General features: G+C 39.9%; 1 protein-coding gene across 4 annotated transcripts in view; it reads left to right on the forward strand.

The window, feature by feature from the left end:
* Positions 1-109: 109 nt before the first annotated feature.
* The window catches only part of ATE1 (arginyltransferase 1), a 161,124-nt gene continuing 134,678 nt past the window's right edge, over positions 110-26,555 (forward strand). For 2 of the 4 annotated variants that reach the window (XM_010859227.1, XM_010859230.1), the window contains exons 1-8: positions 110-301; positions 2,894-2,957; positions 5,398-5,460; positions 10,355-10,458; positions 12,724-12,969; positions 15,635-15,864; positions 17,893-18,021; positions 18,949-19,077. In XM_010859227.1, the coding sequence (XP_010857529.1) occupies positions 196-301; positions 2,894-2,957; positions 5,398-5,460; positions 10,355-10,458; positions 12,724-12,969; positions 15,635-15,864; positions 17,893-18,021; positions 18,949-19,077 (1,071 nt within the window). In that variant the 5' untranslated portion in view covers positions 110-195. The remainder of the gene's footprint in view (positions 302-2,893; positions 2,958-5,397; positions 5,461-10,354; positions 10,459-12,723; positions 12,970-15,634; positions 15,865-17,892; positions 18,022-18,948; positions 19,078-26,555) is intronic. The other 2 variants (XM_010859229.1, XM_010859228.1) reach the window with 2 other exon arrangements.

Consider the following 26,555-nt stretch of genomic DNA (forward strand, 5'->3'; position numbering starts at 1 on the left):
GCGGTCTCTTTCGGAGAAAGAGCGGAAATAGCGGAAGGCTGCCCTCGGTCAAGATGGCGCAGGCGGCTTCACCGCCGAGGGCGCTCCCGGCGAGGCTCGGCCTGCTGGCGCCCGGGCGGCGCGGTGCATTGTGGGGTGGCGGCGGCGGTTGCGGGATTGGGCTGGGCCGCGCGTCGCGTTTGAGGGGCTGGGGCCATGGCGTCCTGGGCCGCGCTTTCGCCCAGCATCGTGGAATATTTCGAGGGCGAGGACTTCTACCGCTGCGGCTACTGCAAGAACGAGTCGGGCAGTCGCTCCAATGGTGAGCGGGCCGGGCTGGTGGGCGGGGGAGGGCGCCAGTGGCTCGGCGGCCCGCGGGTGTCCTCGGGGGGGTCGCGGCGTCTCGGGCCGAGTGGCTGGAGGGTCGTGTCCAGGCTGCGGCCCAGGCGTAGCCCCTGCGCCGTCCGGCCCTCGTGGAGCGAATGCGGATGCGGTTCTCCCGAGTGCCGTGGCTGTCAGAATTTGAAAACGGACCTCACCCCTGGTGGAGCAGGGAAGCTTCTAGAGACTCATTTCACACAGGCGGTCTGACTTGCGAGATAATGTGTGTCTCGCAGGAGCCAAGTGTGGAAACAGGTGTCCGTCGTCAGTGGGAGACCGTTAACTACGCGCCTGTCGGGGAGCGCTGTGGCGTGGTCAGTTACAGGGGCTGACCTGGGATTTCAGATGCTGCTGTCGGAGTGTCCCCGGTGGTCAGCGCAAGACGAGGGGTTGCGGGACAGTGGGTGTCGGGTGCTATGTGTGTAGACAGCTGTGTGTGTGTGTGTATGTAAAACACACGTGCGTGGATATCCGTGGATAAAATGTCCCTGGAAAAATATACAAGAAACTGCTTGATGGTAGTCGCTGCTCGCGAGGGGCCCCTGTTAGTACTGTTGTGCTTGGAAATGGTACCAGGTGCTTGTCATTTCTCCACCCACCTCCGTGACCACGACAGAGCCAGCCTACAGTGCCCCCTCCCGTGATTCAAGTTTCTTTTGGAAGAATTTTTGTTCGTTTGTAAACGGAACGTCATGTTTATTTCCTGCAGTGTCATGCTTTGGCAAAAGTATATACACTTATTTTAAAGAATAATCTAGCATTATGGGAAACGGGATATCCATGGAGACTTAAATTTGGGTGGTTTCCGTATTTAAAACAAAAAAAAAGTTTTGTCCTGCCCTGGGGCAGTGATTTGGGCGATGATGGTGTGTCCGTGTACTCATTAATTAAAAATTTTTAATAACTTTTAAAAATTAAAAGTTTATTAACTTCTTGTGAGAGGCGGTAGAATGCAGTATTAACGCAGTCGTTAGTGACAGTTATAAAGATGAGTTAAAGTGAAAAAAATTTATAATCTTGGGTTAAGACTATAACCCAAGACTATAACCCTTATTTCGGAAATAAGGAGGATGCAAATAAAGGTGAGATGATTACAGCCCAGGGAGGGAGAAACCCGTAAGGTAACAGTGACTGCCTTAGGGTAGTAGAGGTTTCTTCTCTTCTCTGTTTCAAATTTTAGTATTATGCTTATATATGTAAGAAATTTATAGTATAGATTATAATATAGCTTTATTATATAACAATACAGTCTATGGAATTCTCCTGGCCAGAGTACTGGAGTGGGTAGCCGTTCCCTAATCCAGGGGATTTTCCCAATCCAGGAATCAAACCCAGGTCTCCCGCATTGCGGGCGGGTTCTTTACCAGCTGCCAGGGAAACCCAAGAACACCGGAGTGGGTAGCCTATCCTTTCTTCTGCTGATCTTGCCGACCCAGGAATCCTGTGTCTCCTGCATAGCAGGCGGATTCTTTACCAGCTGAGCTACCAGGGAATTCTGTATGTAATGATAATTTAAGTTATACATGTCTAAAATTAATATTAGGTCCTTAACTACTTTCCTAGTAATTTTAGTAAGAGAAAATCGATTAATATATATGTCCTTTGTTTAGTTTTATGGAAAAAACCTACCTTCGCCCTTTTCACCTAAAGAGATACGTGTAAATTTCTATCACTTCTATCGTTTTGTTTTTAATTTTAATAATAATCTTTACTATAGGGCGCTCCACCTATTAGGTAGGAAGGTTTTATTATTTCCATTTACAGATGAGGAAGTTGAGCCCCATAGAGTAACTTGTTGGTGTCAGTGAGCACCACCCGGGCTTCTGACATGTCTGTTGTATTTATGCCCTTGCTTTTCTCACTGCATCCTGTTCTATTAAGCCTGTCTGTTTTTCCATACTTTTGATGGGTTTACTGATTCCAAGAGTAAAATTCATTTTTCTTTACCATTAATTCAGTGTTTTCTCATAATCTTCATTTTTTTATGGTTGCCTAACTTTTTTCATCATGTTGATAACAAATTAGTGTCTGGAATCACTTTTCTGTTCAAAGGCATTTGGATTACTTTCATTTTTTATACTTAAAAGGAATATTGCTGTATGTATACTTTTGTCTTATTTTCAGTGTAAGCAAATTAAAATAAGGAGAATTTATATGCACAAGAAAACATTTGCTTTCTAATTCTTCTGAAGAGACCAGCTTATTAAACTTTTGGGGTCATTATTATGGCTTAAAGGTGTGATGTAGTTTGCAGTGGGATCTTAAATTTATGGTGTCATAGACTGTTGACTAATTCTTAAGTGCATGTGATCACTTTCTGTGTTTTATTTTTAAAATTAAGGTTAAATACATCATGTGTTTCATTTGTGTTGTGTATTGTGTTAAAAAAGGACGAAGTATGTGCAGACTTTGATTTCTCCAGTGTGAGCTGGATTTTTTTTTGCTTCAGTATTCACACCTTAAAAATAATGCTTTGAATTTAGAAAAGTAAAAAGTTCCACCCGTTGTTATGAACATGGCACTTATTTTTCAGGCATGTGGGCACATTCAATGACTGTGCAGGATTACCAGGATCTCATAGACCGAGGATGGCGAAGGTAAATGCCGTTAATGTAAAGATCCTTCTGATGGTACTCAGGCTCTTCTTATAATTGAAACATATTATTTGCCTTTAAAATGTTTTCCTGTGGTTGGAAATAGGTTTAATAAAATTTTTATTATATTTTGTGTGTAGAGATTGTTTTCTCCTTTTAAGGATGTTTATTTGGAATATTTCACAGATGTAGCAAGAACACTGTAATGAACTTCATGTACTAATCACCAGGCATCGAAAGTTGTTAACATTTTGCCAGTCTTGTTTCATCAGTTTTCCTTGCTCCCTTCAATGGACTGAATGTGTCTCCCCCAGAGTTCATATGTTAAGTCCTATATGGAGGTAGGGCTTTTGGGAGGTGGTTAGGTCATGAAGATGGATGGGATCATGAATGGGATTCTAGTGCCTTTATAGAAGAGACCACAGAGGGTTCTCTTGCCCCTTTTGCCACGTGAGGATATGTAGAAAAGATGAACCAGAAAGCTTGTCTTCACTGGACATCATTTCTGTTGGCACCTTGATCTTGGACTTCCAGCCCCAGAACTACCAGGAATGTATTTCTGTTTATAAGTCACTCAGTCTATGGTATTTTGTTATAGCAGCTTCAATGGGATGAGATATTCCTCCCTCCCCTCCTCCCACAAAATTATTTAAAGCAAATTTCAGATATTATGTCATTATACTTGGACTAAATGTGTGTTTCTAATAGAGAAGGATTTTTTTTCGCTTTCTTAACATATCCACAATATCATTACCATGCTTTCCAATTTAATGATAATTTAATGTCACCTGTTACCTAGTTTTGAGATTTTCTGGTCATCTCAAAAAATTTTCTTTTACAATTGGTTTATTTGAATCAGGATTTCTTTAAGGTCCACACATTGCCTTTGATGGCCATGTTTTTTTCGCAGCTATTTTTGTGTAGATGATTTTAGAATAACTATTAGGTAAGGTTCCTTACATAAGTATGAGCAGTATTAAGTGCCCTGTACCAGTACTGCCCAGATTGAGCACAGCAAATGAAACTTCACAGCTTTCCTTAAACATAATAATGAGGCCCAAAATGTGGATAGATGTAGGTCAGATGTGGCAGGACTTTGTGTGCCATGATAAGGAATTTTATTTTTATTTTTTTAATGGTCTGGGGGAGCTATTGAAGGCTTTTATGTCAGAGAGAAAAGTAATGGAATTTGAGATCTGGAAATGATTCAGATAGCAGAGAGGTGTCTGAGGGAGTGATTCTGAAGGCAGGAAGAGGAGTCCTAGAGATTACTGTAGTGTCCTGGTGTGAGGTGCTGAGGAGCTGCTGTCCTAGTCAGGAGCGGTGACTGTAGATTAGGAGCTAGATCGGAGGGGGCACACTCACGAGACGTTTCAGAGGTAGAATGCTTGCTGGCAGCATATGGAGGTGTGCGGGAGTGAAGAGCCTAGGAGGACGCCCAGATTTTCGGCTCGGGAACTGAACTCCTGTGTGTTTGCTAGGACTGCCATAACAGAACACCACAGTCTGGGCCGCTGGAGTGAGAGAAGTGTATTTTCTCATGGTTCTGTAGGCTATGTCTTTCTTAAAAATTATTTATTTATTTATTTTTGGCTGTGCTGGGTCTTCATTTGCTGTGCAGGCTTTTCTCTAGTTGCGGTCATCAGGGGCAACTCTTGCTGCGGTGCATGGCTTCTCAGTGTGGTGGCTTCTCTTGTGGAGCTCAGGCCCTGAGGCCCTCAGCCTTCAGCAGTTGGGGCTCCCAGGCTCTAGAGCAGAGACTCAATAGTTGGGGTGCATGGGCTTAGTTGCTCCGGGCATGTGGAATCTTCCCGGATCAGGGATCGAATCCGTATGTCCTGCATTGGCAGGAGGATTCTTTATCACTGAGCCCCTAAGGAAGCCCTGATGTTTCTTTTTATGTCCAATTTCCTCTTGTGATAAGAACACCAGTCCACTTGGATTAGGGCATATCCAAATCTGGACAAAATTGAGCTTGTAGTGTCATGGCTCTGTATGAGCTGAGATCCAGAAAGCATGGAAAGGATCGGGTTGGCTTGGAAGTACATCATGCTGGTGCCCGTGGAACCCACACATGTGGGTGTTGTAGGAGCAACACGCATCAGCCCCACAGCATCCTGGGCAGCTTTTTCAGTATCAACGTGGGCGGTGGATGGAGGGAGGCATGGAAGAGATTGCAGATGCTTGATGAGAGGGTAACTGAGGTTACCTCAGTTATCAGCTGTGGAGTACATATGCCAGGGTTTAGGAAAGGAAAACTTTGACCCTGGTCCTTGGATTACCCACCATATAAGATCATTTAGCCTGTGAAGAGTAACTCAACCTCAGTTTTTACCCTATTGATTAGATTTTTACCTTAATTAATTTCATATTCCTGTACTAATCTACTTTGCTGCCTGTGAGAAATATGTATGAAATTAACAAAGCTATTCTATAATTTTAGAAGCGGGAAATATGTGTACAAACCTGTCATGAATCAAACATGTTGTCCTCAGTATACCATAAGGTAAGAATTTTGATTATTTTCTATTAATATGAAGATTATATAAATTTTTTTAGTAGAATCCTCCTTTTTAAGTGTATTTCTGTTCTAGGTACACTTTCTTTATAAAAAAAGCAGACAAATTTTTTCTGTATACTGATGCTGTATTCATATGCTAATCAATAGCTTTTAATAATATGGTTTGATTAGTTCAGATATAAATATTAATGTGATATAAAAATATACTATTTAGCAATCTAGCCAATAATACATGAAATATTGGGAGAATATTGGCAAATACTTAAATTACTTTTAGGTATCAAATTTTTATCACTTTAGCTTGGAGTCGCTAAGAGTTGTACATGATTTAGCGACTGAAAACAACAACAGCACCAATTCCAATTCCCTTGTGTATTTGACACAGTGGTTTCATTCAGCCAATGCTGCAGAATCCTGTATAAGGAATAAGGGAGAGGAGGCTGGCACTTAACCTGCATCTGTTTAGAATCTAGTCTTCTTCACTGGAAAACTCAAACTAAAAAGTCTGGTTTCCTACAGAGTGTTTGCTTGGTTTTTCTTAATATTTTGTGTTTCTCTTGTGCCCCCACTTAACTCCACCCTAACATGTAAGGATTTTTCCCTTCTTCTCTGATTAGGAAGGTCCTTCCTCTTCTCCCTCATCATCATCTTCCCCTCCCCCTTCCTCTTCCCTTTCCCCTCCCTCTTCCCCTTCTTCTGGTAGCAAAAATACGGAAAGTTGGTTAACATTGTGAAGAATATGTCTACAGTTTCAGCCTGTATGTATACTCTAGATAAAGCAAGCACAGTTGTGTCCATCATGCTCCGTGGGTCCTCACATCTGTTCCCCTTAGTTACTCTTAACTTGTTCTGAGGTTGTAGACTGTTTTGAGAATTTAATAACAAAACAAGACAGGGAACATACAGACAAAAATAATGTAACATTGAACATACTAATTTTAAGGTGATCACTGACTTTCAAAATTCACTGATTCCTGGTTAATCCTTTCTCTTCTGTAACTGGTCAAGGGACTGGTACAATAAAGAAGAAAGATGACTATCTAGTTTACTGACAACATCTCATTTAGTATAAAATGACAGAGTACCTCTTTCAGTTTAGCCGTTACGAAGTGGTAATGTCTTCAAAGACAGAAATTGTTTTCCTTCCGATAGCAATTTCTCATTGGATTATGGCTAGGATTCTGTTCAAATAAGTCGGAAGTTGACTGGCCTGAACCCTGAGAATCTCTATTCAGAAAAGGCCCATTTCAGTGGGTTAAGAAAAAGATAGAAGCATCTGTAATTTATTGGGTTCCTGTCTCATATAAAGCACTGTTCAGGTGTGTTGCTTTTATGAAAAGGGACTCTGTGAACATTGCAAGGCGAAGTACTTACAAAATGTGCTTTTTTTGTTTGTTTGTTTTTTTGCATTTTATAATTTTACATGGGATCAAACATTTCCTGAAGGGACCTCACTGGTGATCCAGTGCCTAAGACTCCAAGCTCCCAATGCAGGTGGCCCCAGTTTGATCCATGGTCAGGGGACCTAATCCCATATCCTGCAACAAAAGATCCTGAGTGTCACAACTAACACCTAGTGCAGCCAAATTGAAAAAAGAAATTTCCTGAGTTGTTACTCTTTATACAACTTCATTTTTACATGTTGATTTTTTTGGAGTCATTTTGCATTTCTTTGGGTTATTTTGCTGTTTACTACAGTAGCTGTGCAGTGAGGCCTTAGGTAAAGTCAGTGTGGTCTAGCCTACAACTTTGCTTTTTTGTTAGGCAGATGCTAGGGCCTGGCCAGTGTGTGAGTAAAAATGAGGATGAACTTCCCTGTCTATGAATTTTTTTTTCAATTTTAATTTTAATTAATAGTATATTTGCTAACACTTTAAAGAATCAAATAGTTCCCGTAAAGCTTATTTTGCAAAATGGCAGTCCTCTGAACCACCCCTCTCCCCTCCAATTCCTATTTTCTGTTTCTCATTGCAGTCACTTTCAAATCTTTTAACTGATTCTTTTGTTTTTTCATCCCTGTGTCTTTAAGTAACATGCTTATGTAATGATGGGGCTTCAGTGGTAGCTCAGGTGGTAAAGAATCTGCCCACAATGCAGGAGACTGGGGTTCAGGGAATGGTTCCCCACTCCAGTATTCTTGCCTGGAAAATTCCATGGACAGAGGAGCCTGGCAGGCTACAGTCCATGGGGTTGCAAAGAGTTGGACATGACTGAACACCTTTCACTTTCATTTTTATATAGTAATACTTCATTACTAAAAGGTTGGTTTTCTCCATTATCTCTGGGCTTCTTGCTCTGAAAGATAAGGGTTAAACTTTATGTTACCCCACTTCCCCTTGTCACAAACTCCTATTTGTCTTCATCCCCAACTTCCCAAAATTTTGGATGGATGTAGTCATCTCATTATGGCTGTGTAAATAGACTTCACAGCTCAGCCATGTAGTTGTTGTTCAGTCTTTAAGTCATGCCCAACTCTGTGCAACCCTGTGGACTGCAGCACGCCAGGCTTCCCTGTTCTTCACTATCTCCTGGAGTTTGCTCAAACTCATGTTCGTTGAGACAATGATGCTATCCAACCATCTCATCCTCTGTCATCCCCTTCTCCTTCCCTCAATCTTTCCCAGTATCAAGGTCTTTTCCAGTGAGTCAGCTCTTCGCATTAGGTGGCCAAAGTATTACTTTATCTTTCCTGCACAAGTTTTTACTTTCCCTGGTGTTGCTCATTGTCATTTTTGTTTACCTAGTCTTTGAGGCCGGAGAAGGCAATGGCACCCCACTCCAGTACTCTTGCCTGGAAAATCCCATGGAAGGAGGAGCCTGGTAGGCTGCAGTCCATGGGGTCGCTAGGAGTCGGATATGACTGAGCGACTTCACTTTCACTTTTCACTTTCATGCATTGGAGAAGGAAATGGCAACCCACTCCAGTGTTCTTGCCTGGAGAATCCCAGGGACAGGGGAGCCTGGTGGGCTGCCATCTATGGGATTGCACAGAGTAGGACACGACTGAAGCGACTTAGCAGCAGCAGCAGTCTTTGAGGCACCTATTACCAGTTTATCTAGAAGTGCTCCCCCAGAGGTGTAAATTTCCTCTTGCTATGTTTAGATGCTTTAGGTACTGTATCATTTTTATCTCCTTGATGAAAATCTTAACGGAATCTTGTGACCTGCTGTGATCTGAATAGATTGCCTCTGTGCCTGATAAATCACTGGAGTTTCTTTTTGACTCTCAATCTTGAGGATTCCTTTTGGGTCTTGGTTTGCATCTTGTCTTTTCTACTCTTTCTTGTATTATTCCTTTATTTTAGTGAAGCACCTTTTCTAATAGTTTCTTGAGAAAAAGTGCATAAGAGGTAAATTTTTTTAGACTTTGGAAATGTTTCCATTGACTGCTCATACTTAACTTACAGTTTGGCTGGGTATAGCAGTGTAGATTGAAAATAATTTTCCTTTAGAATTTTGAAAGCTTTGCTCCATTGTTGTCTTATTGCTGTTGAGCAGTTCAGTGGCATTCTGATTCTTGTTCCTTTGTCCAAAATGTTTTCTTTCTCTTTGGAAGTTTTTTTTTTTGTCTTCATTGTTTTGATGTTTCATAATATGTTTGGCAGTGCATCTGTTTTCATTCCTTACATAAGACTCCTCTTGTCTAGGGGCTCCTCCCATCATGTCCCAGGGAAATTTTCTTGTGTTATTTTGTTGATCCTCTTCTTACCATTTTCTTTTTTCTCTTTTCTCATGTCTTTATTTAGACATTGGACCTTTTAGACTGATTCTCTTATTATTATTATTTTTCTCTTCGATTTTCCATGTCTTTTGGGAGATTTTCTCAACTTCATTTTCCAGGTCTTCAGTTTTCTATTTAACTTTTAATTTTTTCTACTCTATTTTTACTTCTAAGAGAGATTTTTGTTCTTGGGCTCTTAGGTTTTTTAAGGTTTCCTTCTTCCTGTGCGCTCGATACTCTGCAGGTTACTTTCTTCAACCTTTTGGCACCTATCTTTGCTTTAGAGGCCCTCCTCAAGTGTCTGGTGATTCCCACCTTCAAGTGTCCCATTGGAAATTTTATGTACCTTGGTGGGTCTTGTTTACTATGGGCGTCAAGTAGGGTGGTCTGGCTAACCTCTTCTTTGGGGGGATCTCTGGGTCAGTATTTTTCGTTCTGATCACATTCTGGAGAGAAAGTATCATCTGCTGATGTTCTGGGACTGGGTTGGGGGTGTGGGTGACAGAGGTCTCAGCGCTTAGCATGAAGGCTTTCATTTAAGCTTACTGTTGGCTGTGAACTTACTGTTTTCAGCTGTGCCTGTGTTCCTCACAGAAGAGGCCTTTTTTTTGTTTTTGTTTTTTAACCCTTTCTGAAAATGTTGCAATTTTCTGCTGGGTTTAGAGACTCATCTGTGCTGAGCGGCAGAGAGTATGAGATAATAACTTCTTGCAAAACAGACTTTTGAGGGATCTTCCTAGTTCTATACCTGCTTTCAGTCTTCTCTCCCACGGTATCAGGTATCGCCAATCCCTAAGACTTTTAGGGGTAATGTGGAGAAAATTGGGTATCTTTTTGGCTTTTCCCGCTGTTGGCTTAGGATTCAGTTTCTCTGGTCTGCTAAGTCAGTTAGCACTTGTACATCTGCTTTCTAGCTTCCAGCGTTTCTCCCATTATTTTTTTTCCTAGTGCTTTATGTCTTTTGCTTTTTTTTTTTTTCCTAATAATCCCTTAACTGTATTTTAGTGACTTTTGAGATGGGATTAGAGACTACTTTAAGCCTTGTCTTTACCCAGAAATTGCAGTCATGAGCTTTTCTTCATTGTACTATTATCTAGAACTGATTTTATTTCTTCACAGTTTTAGTTCACTTTTTAAATACTTATTTTGCTTTCCTAGGTGCCGACCTTTACAGTTTCAGCCATCAAAATCTCACAAGAAGGTTTTGAAAAAAATGTTGAAATTTCTGGCTAAAGGGGAAATTTCAAAAGGAAATTGTGAGGGTAAGATGAGATGGCGGCTAAAAACTATTTATTTTAAATAGATGTTTCTTTCCAAGGTTCTCACTTTCACTAATTTCTTAGGTAGCCCAAGGAGTCCCACTACAGTTAGGAGCTACTGTTACTGTGATGGTGATGCTACTCTTAGCTCTGCTGTTACACTGCTACCACTGGCCCCAAATCAGGGAGAGGGGGATATATGCCAGGGAGCGTCTAGCTTGGGGGGAAGACAGGACCATTTTAAAGATGTCATTTCCTGGAATTTATTGAAATTTTAGTTTTCCTGATTCTCTGAGAATTCTTCATTTTCTTGGATCCTAATGATACCTTATGAGGTAAATAGAAAGCGATACTGTCTCTAGGCTTCCCTGGTGGCTCAGCGGTAAATAATCTGCCTGCAATGCAGGAGACCCAGGTTTGATCTCTGGGTTGGAAAGATCCCTTGGAGGAGAGCATGGCAACCACTCCAGTACTCTTTCCTGAAGAGTCCCATGGGCAGAGGAGCCTGGCATGCTACATTCCATAGGGTAGCACAGAGTCAGACACGACTGAGGCGACTAAACAGCAACCACAGCACTGTCTCTGGAGAAATAAATGCTTATTATCTACAACTTACATAAGATTACATAATTATTTATCATGCAGAGTAAAGCTCAGATTTTCCATGTTTGAGTAAGGTCTTCAGTAAATTATATTGCCTGAAAGTGAAAAGTGAAAGTCGCTCAGTCGTGTCCAGCTCTTTGTGACCCAGTGGACTCTACAGCCATGGCATTCTCCAGGCCAGAATACTGGAGTGGGTAGCCTTTCTCTTCTCCAGGGGATCTTCCCAACCCAGGGAGTGAACCCAGGTCTCCCGCATTGGAGGTGGATTCTTTATCAGCTGAGCCACAGGGGAAGCCCAAGAATACTGGAGTAGGTAGCCTATCCCTTCTCCAGAGGATCTTCCCAACCCAGGAATTGACCCAGGGTATCCTGCATTGCAGGCGGATTCTTTATCAACTGAGCTATCAGGGAATCCCTGATAATAAGAATTCTTATATTGCCTGAAGCTTTTTTTTTTTTTCTTATGAATTTTGAATTTGGGTGTATTTCCTCAAATTGCCTAGTAACATTTAATTAACTTGGGTTTCTTTGCTTTTTCAGTTTTTTAAATGTTTTGCTGTTCTTTCTTTTTTATTTTAGCGTTTTCCCATAGGCACTCCCTAACACATGACCATAAGAATTGGGAATGCTACCCATCCTTATAGCTCTTTCTCATTTCTGCCATAAGAAATGGCCTACCCTGGGAGCCTCCCACCCCAGTGTTAGCTTGTTAATTCATCCCCCAAGTATGTTTTGAATGCTTACAATGTCCCAGTCCCTCTTTTAAGCACTGGAGATACAGTGGCCAGCAAAACAGGTACGTTCTTTGCCCTCATGCACTGCCCTTAACAGAGCAGGATTCAGGACAACTTGGAGCAAACTTGGCAGAGCTGGGGGCAACAAAGAGGCCAGAAGACTCCAGGTCATTCTGAAAACATCAGAATTTTGGTGTAGCTCTGCTTGGTGGTGTCGGTAGGAATCACGTTCTGAGTTTCAAAGATTAATATTCAGATATGTTTTGAGGATACTGTCCATTTGTAAGTTGAGGATTACTTGTCCTTTTATGTAGTTTTTACATTTGGTTTTTTATTTGACTTGTAGGCTTTTGAATTATTTATGTCTGTAACTTAATTCATAAGAGTGATGTATTCATTAGGATAAAACTAACTGTAATGAGACACCAAAATGCAATGACTAAAAATTAATAGAAGTCTGTTTCTGTCCTTGCATCACAGTCCAGGGCAGGTTTTCCAGGTTGGCCTGCAGCCCGCCACCCCACTTTCTCCTCCCCGCCACCACCCCTCACCATTCTGGGTCTCTCTTCAAGTGATTTCTGAGGTCACTCTGGTTTTTACTAATCTAGCCAGCGGGTAAGGGAAAGGGTAGAAGTTCAGGGTCACAGATTTCCTTTAAAACAATGAGCAAAATTGAACCTGTCAGTTTGGTTCTGTCCCACTGGTGGGAGCTCGGTTACAACTTGGCTTGTAACCAAGGGACTGGCGCGTTCCCTTTCCAGGGCCCCACTGTCTCCATCACAGCCCTGACTCCGCAAGATGGGAGAATGGACTTGGTGAACACTCAGTAGTCTCTGCCACATTGGAGAAAAGAGGGCACGTTTTCCATACGTGTCTCTTGGTTGTGTCAGATGGCCTGGCTGACGGACTGTGATTTCTCTTTGATTTGTAGATGAGCCCATGGAGCCCACCGTGGAGGATGCCGTTTCCAGTGACTTTGGGTTAATAAATAAATTGGATATACACTGTGACCTTAAAACACTCAATGATGACCTCAAAAAGAGCTTAGAGAGTGAAGAGAAGAAGAAAGCAAAGAGGGAAGAGTCTAATGAAATAACCCATTCACAAGATATGGAAGAGAAGTTGGGCTCTGGTGAACCGTCGTGTTCAGTTAAAGTGCATACAGCTCCTCAGCCAGGTAGTGGAAGTTTGTCATCAGGCCACATTAAAGCCAAGATTGTCTTTGTGCTTGAGACATCATCATCCCTGAGCCCTCTCCTGAGCTAAAAAAGTGAAACACTCATGAAATCTGTAACATGGACCCCTGTTTTGTACACCTTATTATTACTTGAATTTAGATGAACAAATTGTTTAAAAAACCTAAAATAATAGCCTTATCATGCCCTAACACAGACATTTTAAGAGTTCCATATCTTTTTACTACCTTAAGGCCCTCGAGGTTTGAGAATCAAACTTTTGTCTGTGAGAAGGTAGGGTGTTAAACATTTTTATTTTTAGTGTTAACTGAGACACAGTAGATAGTATGTCTGAAATACAGACATTGTGAAATTCTTCAAATTTGCCATTAGATTTCTTTGTGTGTGTTAGTTGCTCAGTTGTGCCCAACTCTTAGTTACCCCGTGGACTATAGCCTCTGTTCATGGGATTCTCCAGCCAAGAATACTAGAGGGGGTTGGCCATTTCCTTCTCCACTGGATCTTCCTGACCTAGGGATCGAACATGGGTCTCCCTGCAGGCAGATTCTTTATCATCTGAGCCATCAGGGAAGCCCACTAGATTTCTTTATGTAATCATAATTAATTTTAGTTTAAAATTTTACAAATTAACAAAAATTTCCATGTAGTTCCCTGGTGGCCTAGTGGTTAGGATTCCAGGCTTTCACTGCCATGGCCTGGGTCCAGTCCCTCGTCAGGGAACTGAGATTGTGCAAGCTGTGCAGCCAAGAAAAATAATTCCACATTTTGATATTTAATTTCACCTTTAATAAGGTGAGACTTTTTTCTGTATTACCACTTATAAAAAAATTAGGCTTGGAAAATTTATCCAGCATTAAATGGGTTTATTATATATATGTGTGTGTGTATATATGACTCTTTGAAAAAATTTCATTAAATGTCAATTTGCATAGTTACTATACTTCAGTTCTTGAGTTCGTTCTTGTACAAAATAATCCAAGGGAGAGATTTTTTAGTATTATTTTAGTTTTTTGTTTAAATTATAAGTTATATGTGTGTTTAAAACACAGTAAACTCTGCATTTTTATTGATGCTTTTTGTTTTTTAAGGTTTCATGGCGTTTAAATTGCTGGTCTGAGATTTCGTCCTAATAAGAATGGTCCAGTAAAATGTTTTGAATGATTTAGATAATTTCTTTCAAGTCTTACTCTCTTGGTCATTAGGGTCAGATTGTTTACTATTTTTATTGTTTATTATAATAATTGCTTACATAATTTGAAAAACCTTCATTTTGGAGAATTTCAGAGGCAAATGTAGACTGAATATTATAATGGATTTCCATGGAGCCTACCCTCATTTGAAACATTATTGACTCATTATGGCAGTCTTTTTTTTTCCTTCTTCTAGTTTTATTGGGATATGGTTGACATATAAATTTGACAAATGACACATTTCTCTGGCCAAAGAAAATGAATTTTCTAAGGCAGCAGAGTGATGGCTAATTTTAGAGTTAGTTTTTTGTTACTGGTTTATTAAAAAGTCATTTTTTTAAAGGTACATTTTGTTTTTAGTTGAGTTAATGAAGTTGTAATTTGGTCTCATTATCACTGTTTTCTCATTAAACTAGTTTCTTTTGACCAGGTCTTGGTCTCTGACTGTCTCTTAACACTCTTGGTCTTAATTTTCTTCTGTATAAGATTGACTTTTTTATGATTTGTAAATACTGTGTTTCAGGATCCTAAATTTTTATAAAACCATTTTTCTTTATTAATAGTTTTAAAAAATTAAAAAATTATGTGTAATGTTAGAAAATTGGGAGAAAAGAGAACACTACAAAAAAAAAGGGAAAATCCTTTCTTTATTTTTAAACTGTTAAACATTTTTAACCGTTAAAATGGCAGTTAATGTGGTATATTTCAGATTTTTTCCTAAGTATTTAATTGTATAATATATAATGTTTTAATAGTGAATAATGACAGAACCCCTAAAATTTCTAAAGTAATTAAAATGGCTGTTTGATATTCTGTTGCTTATTTTAAAAATGATGGAGTTGTTCTGTAACTGGGCATCTTGATTATTTTGAAGTTTTAATTTGTGTTCATTGTTAGCCTTTATCTCTTGTGATTTTCTTGGAATAGATTCCTTGAAAATAGCTTCCTAGATTAAAGGGTATTGACTGAATTTTGTAGTTTTTAATAGTAAACATTTTTTTATATTTTAAAGGGTTGTCAGCTTGATATTTGCTCTTTTAAATTAAAATAAGGGGCTTCCCAGGTGGCTCAGTGGTTCGGAACCTGTCAGCCAATTCAGGAGACGTGAGTTTGATCCCTGAGTTGAGAAGATACCCTGGGAAAGGAAATGGCAACCCACTCCAGTATTCCTGCCAGGATAATCTCATGGACAGAGTAGCCTGGTGGGCTATACTCCATGGGGTCTCAAAGAGCTGCCTGTGAAGTTTCTGTTGCTATTTACTTTCTCTGGCAGTTCTTCTGAGATAAATTTAAAGATCGACTTAGAGGTCTACACCATGAAACCTTTGAGACCTCCACTCAGAGCTAACCTAACAATTGGAACTCTTTGGACTGGTTCTGTAGAACCTTTGAGATTTTTGAAAAATATTTCTGGAGCCAAATGTGATTGATCTACTGTTTTAAAATTCCTTTTTAGGCAGAGGCGCAGATTTGAGTAAGCCTCCATGTCGAAAAGCAAAGGAAATCAGGAAAGAGAGGAAAAGGTTAAAACTCATGCAGCAGAACCCAGCTGGAGAACGCGAGGGCTTCCAGGCTCAATGTCAGCCCTCATCTTTGCTCCCGCCAAAGACTAAATCCAACCAACCCAAGTCACTTGAAGATTTAATTTTTGAATCTTTACCAGAGAATGCATCACACAAGTTAGAGGTACCTTGGAGGACATTTTTTTGTTTTTGTTGATTACCTTGTTGCTTTTCACTTGATTATACAGTTGATGTTTTACTGTTTATATAATGGGAAATTAAAGTGAACTGGGATGGAGTGGCACTTAATATTTACTAAGTTAGTTGCCTCTTGAGGAAAACTTTTTTTTCTTAAGGTTTAAAAGGTGGCTACTAAAGTTGTGAAAAGTCCAGTTTTAGTGTTGTTATTATTTGAGGTACTCTGGCTTTTTGTACACCTTAATTGAAATTTATTCATTAGAGTGAAAAATTTTTAAATAACTTATTTAAAATTTTATTTTTGGCAGTTTTGGTTTAGGTAGTGAAAGAAATAGATCACAGGAGGCAAATCACTGTTTCATTGATTTTGATATTCTGGTCTTGATCAAGGGAACAAATGGTATTACCTATGCAAGCCAGCAGTTTAGACATATTATAAATATAAATATGTCTGAATTTAGACAGTTTATTATTTTTTTTGACAGTTTAGACATAATATGAATAGTTTTAGAGTATTCCTCTTATTTTTCCCAAGTCGATTTACATTCTAGGTTAAGTCTAGGTTTTTCAGTATTAGTTTGATATGTTTATAAAATTTTTTTCTATAACATTTGCCATAATGATTTCATTATATTCTCCTACTTCGTTAGTAACTGGTCAGCCTTTGAATTGATAGCTTAATATCATCTAAGAATATCACTTATCACTGAAAACTTGATGTCAAAATTTTACTTTGGTGCAGTTTAAACCTTAGGACACTATATATTCTTAGACATAAGTTTTGACAATTTTGATTATTATAATTCCTTGGCTGCTCTGTTTTGGTATTAACTTTCTCTTTCCCAAATTGTAAAAAGAATGGAACTTACCACTTAAAATACTTTATGAAGAGTCTTTTAGCTTTATTAGTAATGTGTTCAGGGCAGCAGGTTTCACCTAATACAACACTTACGTGGGCAGCTTTTAGTTTTTTAATTAATTGGAGGATAATTGCTTTACAGTGTTGTATTGGTTCCTGCCATATGACAGTGTGAATCAGCCAAAAGCACACGTGTGTCCCCAACCTCTTGAGCCTCCCTCCCACCCTGTAGGTTGTCATAAAGCTCCTTGTGTTATAAGCTTTTGTTCTTTTAATATGATATCCAGAATGGATGGATTTTTGTTATCCATTAGATGTCACTCTTTCATGAGAACAACTCCTCATGGCACAAACAAGAAGTTTCTGGTTAGGCCTTTCTATTACATTACATTCTATTACATTTGATTTTGTATTTTACTATTCTGTTTTGCTAACATATTTTAACTGGTTGGTGAATAAGATTAAAAAAATGCCATCCGTTACTATGTACAGTTACCACGTGTAATGCATCCTCATTTTACATGAGGAAACTAAGGCACTGAGAGGTTAATTTATTCACTTGACTAAAATGATAACTTTGAGATTTGTGTACAGGGAACCTGACTTTAGAGTCTTTTTAAAGTATGCTATGGAATTGCTATGGAATAGGAACAGTTTTTGAAAGTTGTCTTTTATACTTACATTAAAAAGTTGTAAGTTTGGGGTTAATAATGTATGAATGAGTGTCCAAAAAATATATTCAGATGTTCAGTCTTTTGAATTGTTTTACTAAAGGTAAGTTGTGTACAGCTAATATTAAAGAGTATTTGTTTGTGTTTGTGTTTTGAATGCCAGAACTAATCTGTTGTTTTATAGCTGAGGCAGTCTTACATAATTCAGTCAGAGCTTAGTCTTAGAGTTTGGGCAGGAGCCTCTGCCTTTAATGAGATATATATATAGACTCTGTTAATGAGTCTATAATTTGGAGAAATAGCATTTTTCTCTATTTATTAACAGTTGATCTTTAGAGTTAAAATATTGCTGTTACGTGTTTCTGCTTTAATATTTGTATTGAAACTTTTGGGTCTTTGAGGGTGGGAGTGAGTAACTGTTAATGCATATTCCATGGAATAAATAAATGAATTAATGAACATTGTTTTTTACCTCCTTCTGAAGGTGAGGGTGGTGAGATCATCTCCACCAAGTTCACAGTTCAAAGCCACATTTCAGGAGTCTTACCAGGTCTATAAACGTTACCAGATGGTTGTTCACAGGGACCCGCCCGATAAACCAACTGTGAGCCAGGTCAGCAGGGCAAGTGTAATGTTTCTGAACAAATGAAACTTCCCCTCTATTTGATATCACTGTGTGAATTCTTGGTTTATATGCGGTGCATTTTATTTATGTTCAATTTGCAGTATATCTGCAAAGAGATAGGACTGTGGAATAATGGACATTCTGAAAGTGCAGATTTTACCACAGGCCATGTTAAGTGCCTTTTATGTATAATTTCAATGTGGAAAGTAGCACATAAAATGAAGTGTCTCTGTTTAAAAATCACTGTGTTTAGATGCATTTACTTAAGACTCAGTGAAAAACAGATCTCTAAATTAAAATATTTATTGGGAAAAAAAAGTTTAAAAAAAAATCCCAGTTTTTATGGTAGCCATACTTTGCCCAGCACAGTTAACATGCTTTATCTCCATGTAGAAGTTGTGAGTAGAGAGAGTTCCTGATAGCTAAATTACTCTTTATTGATGTACAGGCCGTATACAACTGAGTAGGACTAGAATGGATAGTAGCATGTCTTAATTGAAGTTCTCATATGAAGTCCTTGATTTATAATTTATAAATCAAATTACCCAAGAAAGATCTGGAAGGGGAGAAAGCCCTTAATATAAGTAGGTGTGACAGCTAGTGTCAGTTACCATGAGAAACAGTATTGACTCTGCTATACGCAGAGAATTACATGGGTAAAGGGAAAAATTAAACCAAATAAAAGAAATTGTCCCGGCCCTTGTGAGTTTAAATTTTTCATAATTTCAGTGTAAAGTTCATGCATCAGGCTCTGTGGTCGTCAGCCTGTTCCAAGGTTTACTCATTTTATAAACAATGCCAGTGCTGAGCTTTGCAGTGGATTTGCGGAGATCTTACTCTAGCCTCACCTTCAGAAGCATGTCATCAGTTAGAGATGTTTCAATAGCATTTGTTTGTATTTTCCTTGCTCTGAAGGTGAGGTTAGTACCTGTCTCCTTTGAGGACCCAGAGTTCAAGTCGTCCTTCAGCCAGTCATTTTCTTTGTATGTCAAGTATCAAATGGCCATACACCAGGATCCGCCCGATGAATGTGGGAAGACCGAGGTACCGTTCACTAAACGTTTTTTCCTATGCTGAGGTTGTCTGTGAAGGAGCATACTGCATAACCTTCTCATGCCATTTTCTTATCTGTCATGTGGAGCTGGTGGTCCTTGCAGGGTGTACTCCTGAACTTTTGTGAAAACGAGTCATACATGTGATCATTTTAAATCCCTCAGAAAAAAAGGATATGTTCTTACTCAGTGTTCTCTCCAGGAGCCCGAGTGTCACGTGCGTATAGATCAGTCGTTGGGCTGTCAGCCCACGTCAGTGGATGCACTGTGTGTGCAGGCTGTGTGCCGCAGCCCACGGGGAGGCGGGAAAGGTGAATCAGTGAACAAGTATAGCTCAACAAAAGCACGTGGAAAAAACTGAATGCGTTGAGGTTCAGTTCAGTCGCTCAGTCGTGTCCGACTCTTTGTGACCCCATGGACTGCAGCGTGCCAGGCTTCCCTGTCCATCACCCAGGGTTGAGGTTGTATAGAGCATTATTTGACAAGCCTTTACCGAGGGCCTGTGTTTTCCAGCTGCAGATATGTAGATGAGTAAGAGATTGCTTACTTTTCAAAGTTGGACGGTGATGTCTTGGAAGAAAGATGCCAACAGATGCAGAAGGATTGAAGTTTTGATTTTTGTGTCTTTTTAATGACACAGAATGTGTTAGCTTAAAAAAGATGGTTGATAGGGCAGGAGGTAGTGCTGCATGTTCCCTGTGAGAAGGCTGACTCTGGGTCTCCCAGCGCCTTTCTAGCTAAAGTGTAGCCTGTGGACCAGCAGCATCAGTGTCACTGGGAACACAGAATCTCAGGTTTCCCTTCAGACCTACTGAATCAGAGTCCGCATTGTGAACTAGGTCTCCAGGTGATTTCACGTGCACGTTCCGATTTGAGAAGTGCTCCCACAAATTCCCTGTTGAGACCCGTAGCAGTGCGTGGTAGCATTTATAGATAATGGATTCTGCCAGGTCTCCTTTGATACTCTCAGGAGGTCTTAATTCCTTTCTGCACATTACTCTTCCCTACTACCCTTGAGATTCTGGTCTTGTGCCTGCCTGCTTCCCAGGTATGGATAGTTGGGCCAGAACACATCTGATGTGTTCCCGCTAAACTTCGACTGCTTCCCCCAGCCCCGACTCCAATTTTGGGCTTCAGGCCTCTATGGAATCCATTCCATTGTGGAAACAGATGGGTAAGCAGTTCCAATGCTGTTCGAGTTAGCTGGTGGATTAGTAAGGAAAGCCACCTTAGTGTGAGACTGGAGTGAGGGAGGGTTTTCTGAAGGAAGTGACATCTGAGCCAAGTCCAAGATGAGTACCACTTAACATCCAGGCAGGCTCTAGGGCAGTGTTGTAGTTAGGCTCAAGGTTTATTTGAGGTTTTTTAAAATAGCTTACATTTACATTCACTACCATCAGCAGTACGGGACTCTGAATACGTGATTTGATCTTGTGTTTACATTGAAATATACATAGTGGATTTCTTTATTATAATCAAATCAGTTCAGTTCAGTTGCTCAGTCGTGTCCGACTCTTTGCGACCCCATGGATCTGCAGCACGCCAGGCTTCCCTGTCCATCACCAACTCCGGAGCTCGCTCAAACTCAATGTCCATCGAGTTGGTGATGCCATCCAACCGTCTCATCCTCTGTCGTCCCCTTCTCCTCCTGCCTTCAGTCTTTCGTAGGTTTGCCTTAATGATTCATTTTGTAGGATCACATACTTAGAGAAAATTCATACTGGTGGAAAGTTTGTGACTGTTTAGTGCTTTGATTTCATACAAGTGAGTATATTTGGCTTTGATAACATTTTTAACTTCATTCGTAGTGTTTTATTTATCTTGCATCTAACTGAATTCATATGGAGTTTTCAGAGATATTTGAAATGATACTGTTTTTCATATGGGTCAGTTTGTCATGTCTCTGAAGTAGCATGAGATAGCATTTCGTAAGTTGAGACTGTGCTGTGCTTTTATTTCTTTATAACAGTTTTGTTGTTTGGTCACTTAAGTCGTGTCTGACTCTCTGCGACCCCATGGACTGCAGCATACCAGACTTCCCTGTCCTTCATTGTCTCATTGGGGTTTGCTCAAACTCATGTCCATTGAGTCGATGATGCCATCTAATCTTGTCATCCTCTGTCATCGCCTTCTCCTCCTATCCTCAATCTTTCTCAGTATTGGGATCTTTTCCAGTGAGTTGGTTCTTTGCATCAGGTAGCTCAGTTATTGGAGCTTCAGCTTCAGCCTCAGTCCTTTCAATGGATAGTCAGGGTTGATTTCCTTTAGGATTGATTGGTTTGATCTCCTTGCTGTCCAGGGGACTCTCAAGTGTCTTCTCCAGCACCACAGTTCGAAAGCATCAGTTCTTCAGCACTCAGTCTTCTTTATGGTCCAGCTCTCATATCTGTACATGACTACTGGAAAAATCGTGCTTTGACTATATGGACCTTCATTGTATAATTCACATACTATATAATTTACCCATTTTAAAGTACATGACTGAATGGTTTTTAGTATATTCAGAGTCATGCAACCATTATCACTAACACCAGGTTTTCATCATCCAGAAAAGAAACCTCATCCCCAGAGTGGTCACTCCTCATTATCCTTCGGACATCCCAGCTCTAGGCGACCATATTCCAGTTTCTGTTCCTGGATTTATTTAATCCGGATGATTCAGGTAGATGAAATTGTATCATACTGGTCTCTTGTTGACTGGCTTCTTTCGCTTAGCTCGTTTGCAGGCTTCATCCATGTTGTAGCATGTGTCAGTAGTTCATTCCATTCTGTGGCTGAATAATATTTCGTTGTATGGATATACCAGATTCTGTTTCTCTGTTCATCCATTGATGGCCATTTGGGTTGTTTTCATTTGGGGCTTATATAGAAAGCTTTGCTATGGATATTCATGGACAGGTTTTTATGTATTAATAGGCATATGTTTTCATTTCTCTTGGGTATATACCTAGGAGTGGAATTGCTAGGTCATAGGAACAAATAAATATAAATAAATAAATAAAAACTCTGTGTTTACCTTTTGAGGAACTGCTGCCATACTGTTTTTCAAAGTGCTACCCTTTTTAAATTCTTGGTCATCCGAGTTGGTGTGAAGTGGTATCTCATTGAAGGTGTGTTTATTTTTTTGGCTGCACCTCAGCACAATTCCCCAACTAGGAGCTGAACCTGAAGCCCCTGTGTTGGAAGCGCAGGGTCTTAAGCACTGGACCACTAGGGAAGTCCCTTCACTGAGGTTTTGATTTGCAGAGCAGATGGCATCCCACTCCAGTATTCTTGCCTGGAGAATCCCGTGGACAGAGGATCCTGGCAGGCTACAGTCTGTGGGATCGCAAGAGTCAGACATGACTTAGCGACTAAATGGCCACCACCGATGGCTAATGATATTGAGCATCTTTTCACATGCTTTTTGGGGCAGTTTATATATTTTCTTTGAGTAAATGTCTGCTTACATATTTTGCCCATTTAAAATTTTTTGCCCATTTAAAAAAATATTAGAAAAATATTAGATATTTTAAAGTAATAAAAATATTTTTAAAAGATTAGAAAATATCTCCCATTCTGTGGATTATCTATATCTCTAGTAGGATTTTTTATTTTAAAATCCATTTTGTTTGATATTGGTATAGCCATTCCATCTTGTGGTTCCTGTTTGCATTGATATATCTATACTATTTTGTTGTCAGTCTGTGTCTTTGAGTTTCAAGTATGTCTCTTTTAGTCACTGTGTATTTGGGTCTTGTTTTTTTGTTTGTTTTAATTTGGAGGGAGAGCAGTCTCTTCCACTTAGCTGAAGTGCTTAATCCATATTTAATGTTGTTAATGATGGAGTTGGATTTACGTCTTCATTTCACTTTTGTTTTATGTTTCATGTCTGTCTTCTTTTATTTCTTTACTGTTTTCTTTTGCACTAAATGAATATTTTCTAGTGTAGGATTTCAGTTCCTCTAATTTTTTCACTATGTATTTTTGAGATGTTCTCTTAGTAGCTGCTCTAGGCTTACCATATACCTATTGACTTACAGGAGTGACTTCAGATTTATGCCAGCTTGAGTCCAGTGAGGAATAAAATGCTATTGTTGTTGAGCCCCAGTCCCTCCTCCCACTTTGTGTGCTATTTATAATTTATATATGTTGTGATCTCAATATATATTGTTTAGTTATTACCTTATATGACTTTATGTCTTTTATAAAGCTGAGAGGAGAAATAGGAACAAGTATTTATTTATGATTTGTTAAAATTAACCTTAACTTCATTTCTGGTTCTGTTCATCTATTCCTGTGTATTCGAGTTACCATCTAATGTAATTTTCTTACTGTAGTTCACCTTTGTTTCCATCCACCTTCTTTATGATGTTGTCAAATATTTTACTTTTCTATATGTTACTGTCCCAACAGTGCAGTTATATACGTATCGTTTGATGCATTTGGTTTTAAAATCAGAGGAGAAAGGAGAATATGCATTTGTATTCGAGAAGCCTCTGCTGATACTCCCTGAAGTCTCAGCCTTGGGCATTGCATAGTCACCCACGACGACAGTGGTTTTAGTAGTGTTCTCTTTGTCTCTTTCCCTGATCTCTCCGTTAAAGTGTTTGTTGCTTCACATCTAGGTCTTAGGCTCCACCATTTGCTGACTGGTTGCTGTATTTTCAACAGTGCCCTGGAGCATAAATTGCTCTCTAGTTTGATTTATTAAATTTAGTTGCCTTTGCAGCTTCAGTTCTTGAGGCCAGTCTTTGAGGTTTTTTCCTGACCCCATGCTTAGTTGCTCAAGCCGTGTCCGACTCTTTGCAACCCTTTGGACTGTAGCCCACCAGACACCTCTGTCCATGGGATTTTTCAGGCAAGAATACTGGAGTGGGTTGTTGTTTCCCTTCTCCAGGGCATCTTCCAACCCAAAGATTGAACCTGTGTCTCCTGTGTTGCAGGTGGATTTTTTACCTGCTGAGCAATCAGGGCTCTTCTCCACTGTCTCTTTTCCACTTTCCTTCTGGTAAACCAGCTGGCCTACAGTTTAGCTTGAGAGATAGTGAGACAGAGAGAGAGGGAGAGGGAGTTGGGGACTGGGGTAGGGGGGGAGGGAGGGAGGGAGGAGGGGAGAGAAGGGGAGGGGGAAGGGGGAGGGGAGAGAGGGGAGAGAGAGTGTGTCTGTCTCTGTTCTTATGGCCCTCCTGCGCCCCCTTGTGTCCATGCTTTGGAGCTGCGAGCAGGGACAGTTCCTTTCTGCTTTATGAACAGGGCGCTGGTCAGGAGCTTGGTCCTAGGTCTGATCTTTTTTAGGTAGATTATTAAACTTGGGGCTCATTAAGAGGGAATTTTAAGACCTGTGAGCTGCCCTGATGGTAGTTCTGTGTAGGGAGATGGTCACTGCTTCAGGTGACTCCTTTACTTGCTGGCTTTTTATCCTAGAAATTCTTCCTTCACTTGGCAAATCCTTGCTCACAGAGAGTCAGCTCTCTGTGGTGCTGGCTGCCTGGAGAAACTGATGTGGGCATGCTGCTCTGCTTCTCAGTTTCCAGGTGTGGCATTCTTGTCATGGAGTAGGAGTTTTCCTTGTACTTGGCTACTGTTTTCTATGTGAGTAACCAGCTAGTGTTCCAGTGCTCAGAGACAGAAAGAAAAGCCAGAAAAGTTCTCCTCTGGAAAGTTCGAATGATCTGACCTGCTTTCCTGGCTCCAGGCAGCAGCTCTCTGTTTTGTGGTTTTGTCCATATAATGGGCCAAACTATTTTAATTATGTTCAAGAAAATACATTTTTGCTTTTGTTGTTGTAAAACATTTGAAGTAAATAACAGTCAGCATACTAACTTGGGAATTTTAAGCAACCATATCAATGCAGAAAATCCATTTTTAGCTCTGTTGGTAACTGTAAAATAAAATCACTTAGGCACCCCAAGAAGTAAGTTATTTTCTGAGACATTTGATGAGGATATAAATAAATATAGATAGCTTTGATATCCAGAATAGCAAGTCAGTTCTTTTTAGTAGCATCTTTAGAAAAGTAGCACATAATTGCAGAGGGTGAGATTGTATGAGACTTCATAAATGATTCTGTATGTTTGTTTGCATTACTGTTTTCAATCATTCAGGTGGATATCAGATTTTCAGAAAATCATACTATCTAGATAAAATAAAGCAGGAGTAATTTGTGACCTATCTTTTGTATAATACAATATAAAGCCAGCCATTTAAGAATCTTTGTTTTTCAAAAAAAAAAAAAAGAATCTTTGTTTTTCAAAATACAAGTAATTCCATAGGATACAAATATGGGATTTTTAGCTAAAATTTCATTGATGTTATAGATAATACCATTATCTAATAGTATTAAGTGCCAGTAGATCTCAGCTCTTCTAAACTGTGTGAAGAACAGGCTGTAGCCATAGCTCCAGTAGTCGCATTACAATTCTGAGGCATTGGCTGAATTGTTTTCCAGATTTTATTATGGACTTTCAGACAAAGGGAAATTGAGAGAATAGTATACTGACTACCTTGTTTCTGTCATCTAGATTCAACATGGGTTAGTTCTCTGTGTTTGCTTTATCTCTTTTTGTGTGTTGAATCATGCTTTTTTTTCTTGATTGTATGTACTGTGGTTTATTGAAGCAATCCCTAGTTATGGACATGGGACTTGTTTCTAATCTACTTTAGACAGTATACTTTTGTCACTGTGCCTTCGGGTGCAGGTGTGCTTTTTGCTTGATCTGACCTAGTGCATCAAAGGACAGGAGCTCATAGAATTTTGCTAGTTATTGCCAGATTCCCTCCATGGGTGTACTGTCTTTACTCCAGAGTATGAGAATGTCTTTCTCCGTAGTACTCCCAAACAAGTTGGTCTCAGACTTTGTGGATTTTTCTTTTTTTTTTTGTATCCTTAGTTAGTTTTTAGAGTATGGAAAGGATGTTAGGAAGAAGTGTCTTATTTTGGATGACCTCTGTGATCATAAGCTGAAATGTATATAAAGAATTTTTTATTTATACTTTATGTAGTTTAATGAAACAGGTGAGAGACTGATGCTGATGGGAACAGAAAAGTGGAAAGAATTAAGCAGAAGCAACAGAGGTTCGTTTAGTCAAGGCTATGGTTTTTCCTGTGGTCACGTACGGATGTGAGAGTTGGACTGTGAAGAAGGCTGAGTGCCGAAGAATTGATGCTTTTGAACTGTGATGTTGGAGAAGACTCTTGAGAGTCCCTTGGACTGCAAGGAGATCAAACCAGTCAATCCTAAAGGAAATCAGTCCTGGGTGTTCATTGGAAGGACTGATGCTAAAGCTGAAACTCCAGTACTTTGGCCACCTCATGCGAAGAGTTGACTCACTGGAAAAGACTCTGATGCTGGGAGGGATTGGGGGCAGGAGGAGAAGGGGACGGCAGAGGATGAGATGGCTGGATGGCATCACTGACTCGATGGACGTGAGCCTGAGTGAACTCCGGGAGTTGGTGATGGACAGGAAGGCCTGGCGTGCTGCAATTCA

The sequence above is a fragment of the Bison bison genome, unplaced genomic scaffold (genome assembly GCF_000754665.1).
Source record: "Bison bison bison isolate TAMUID 2011002044 unplaced genomic scaffold, Bison_UMD1.0 scf7180017864456, whole genome shotgun sequence".
NCBI classification, from domain to species: domain Eukaryota; kingdom Metazoa; phylum Chordata; class Mammalia; order Artiodactyla; family Bovidae; genus Bison; species Bison bison.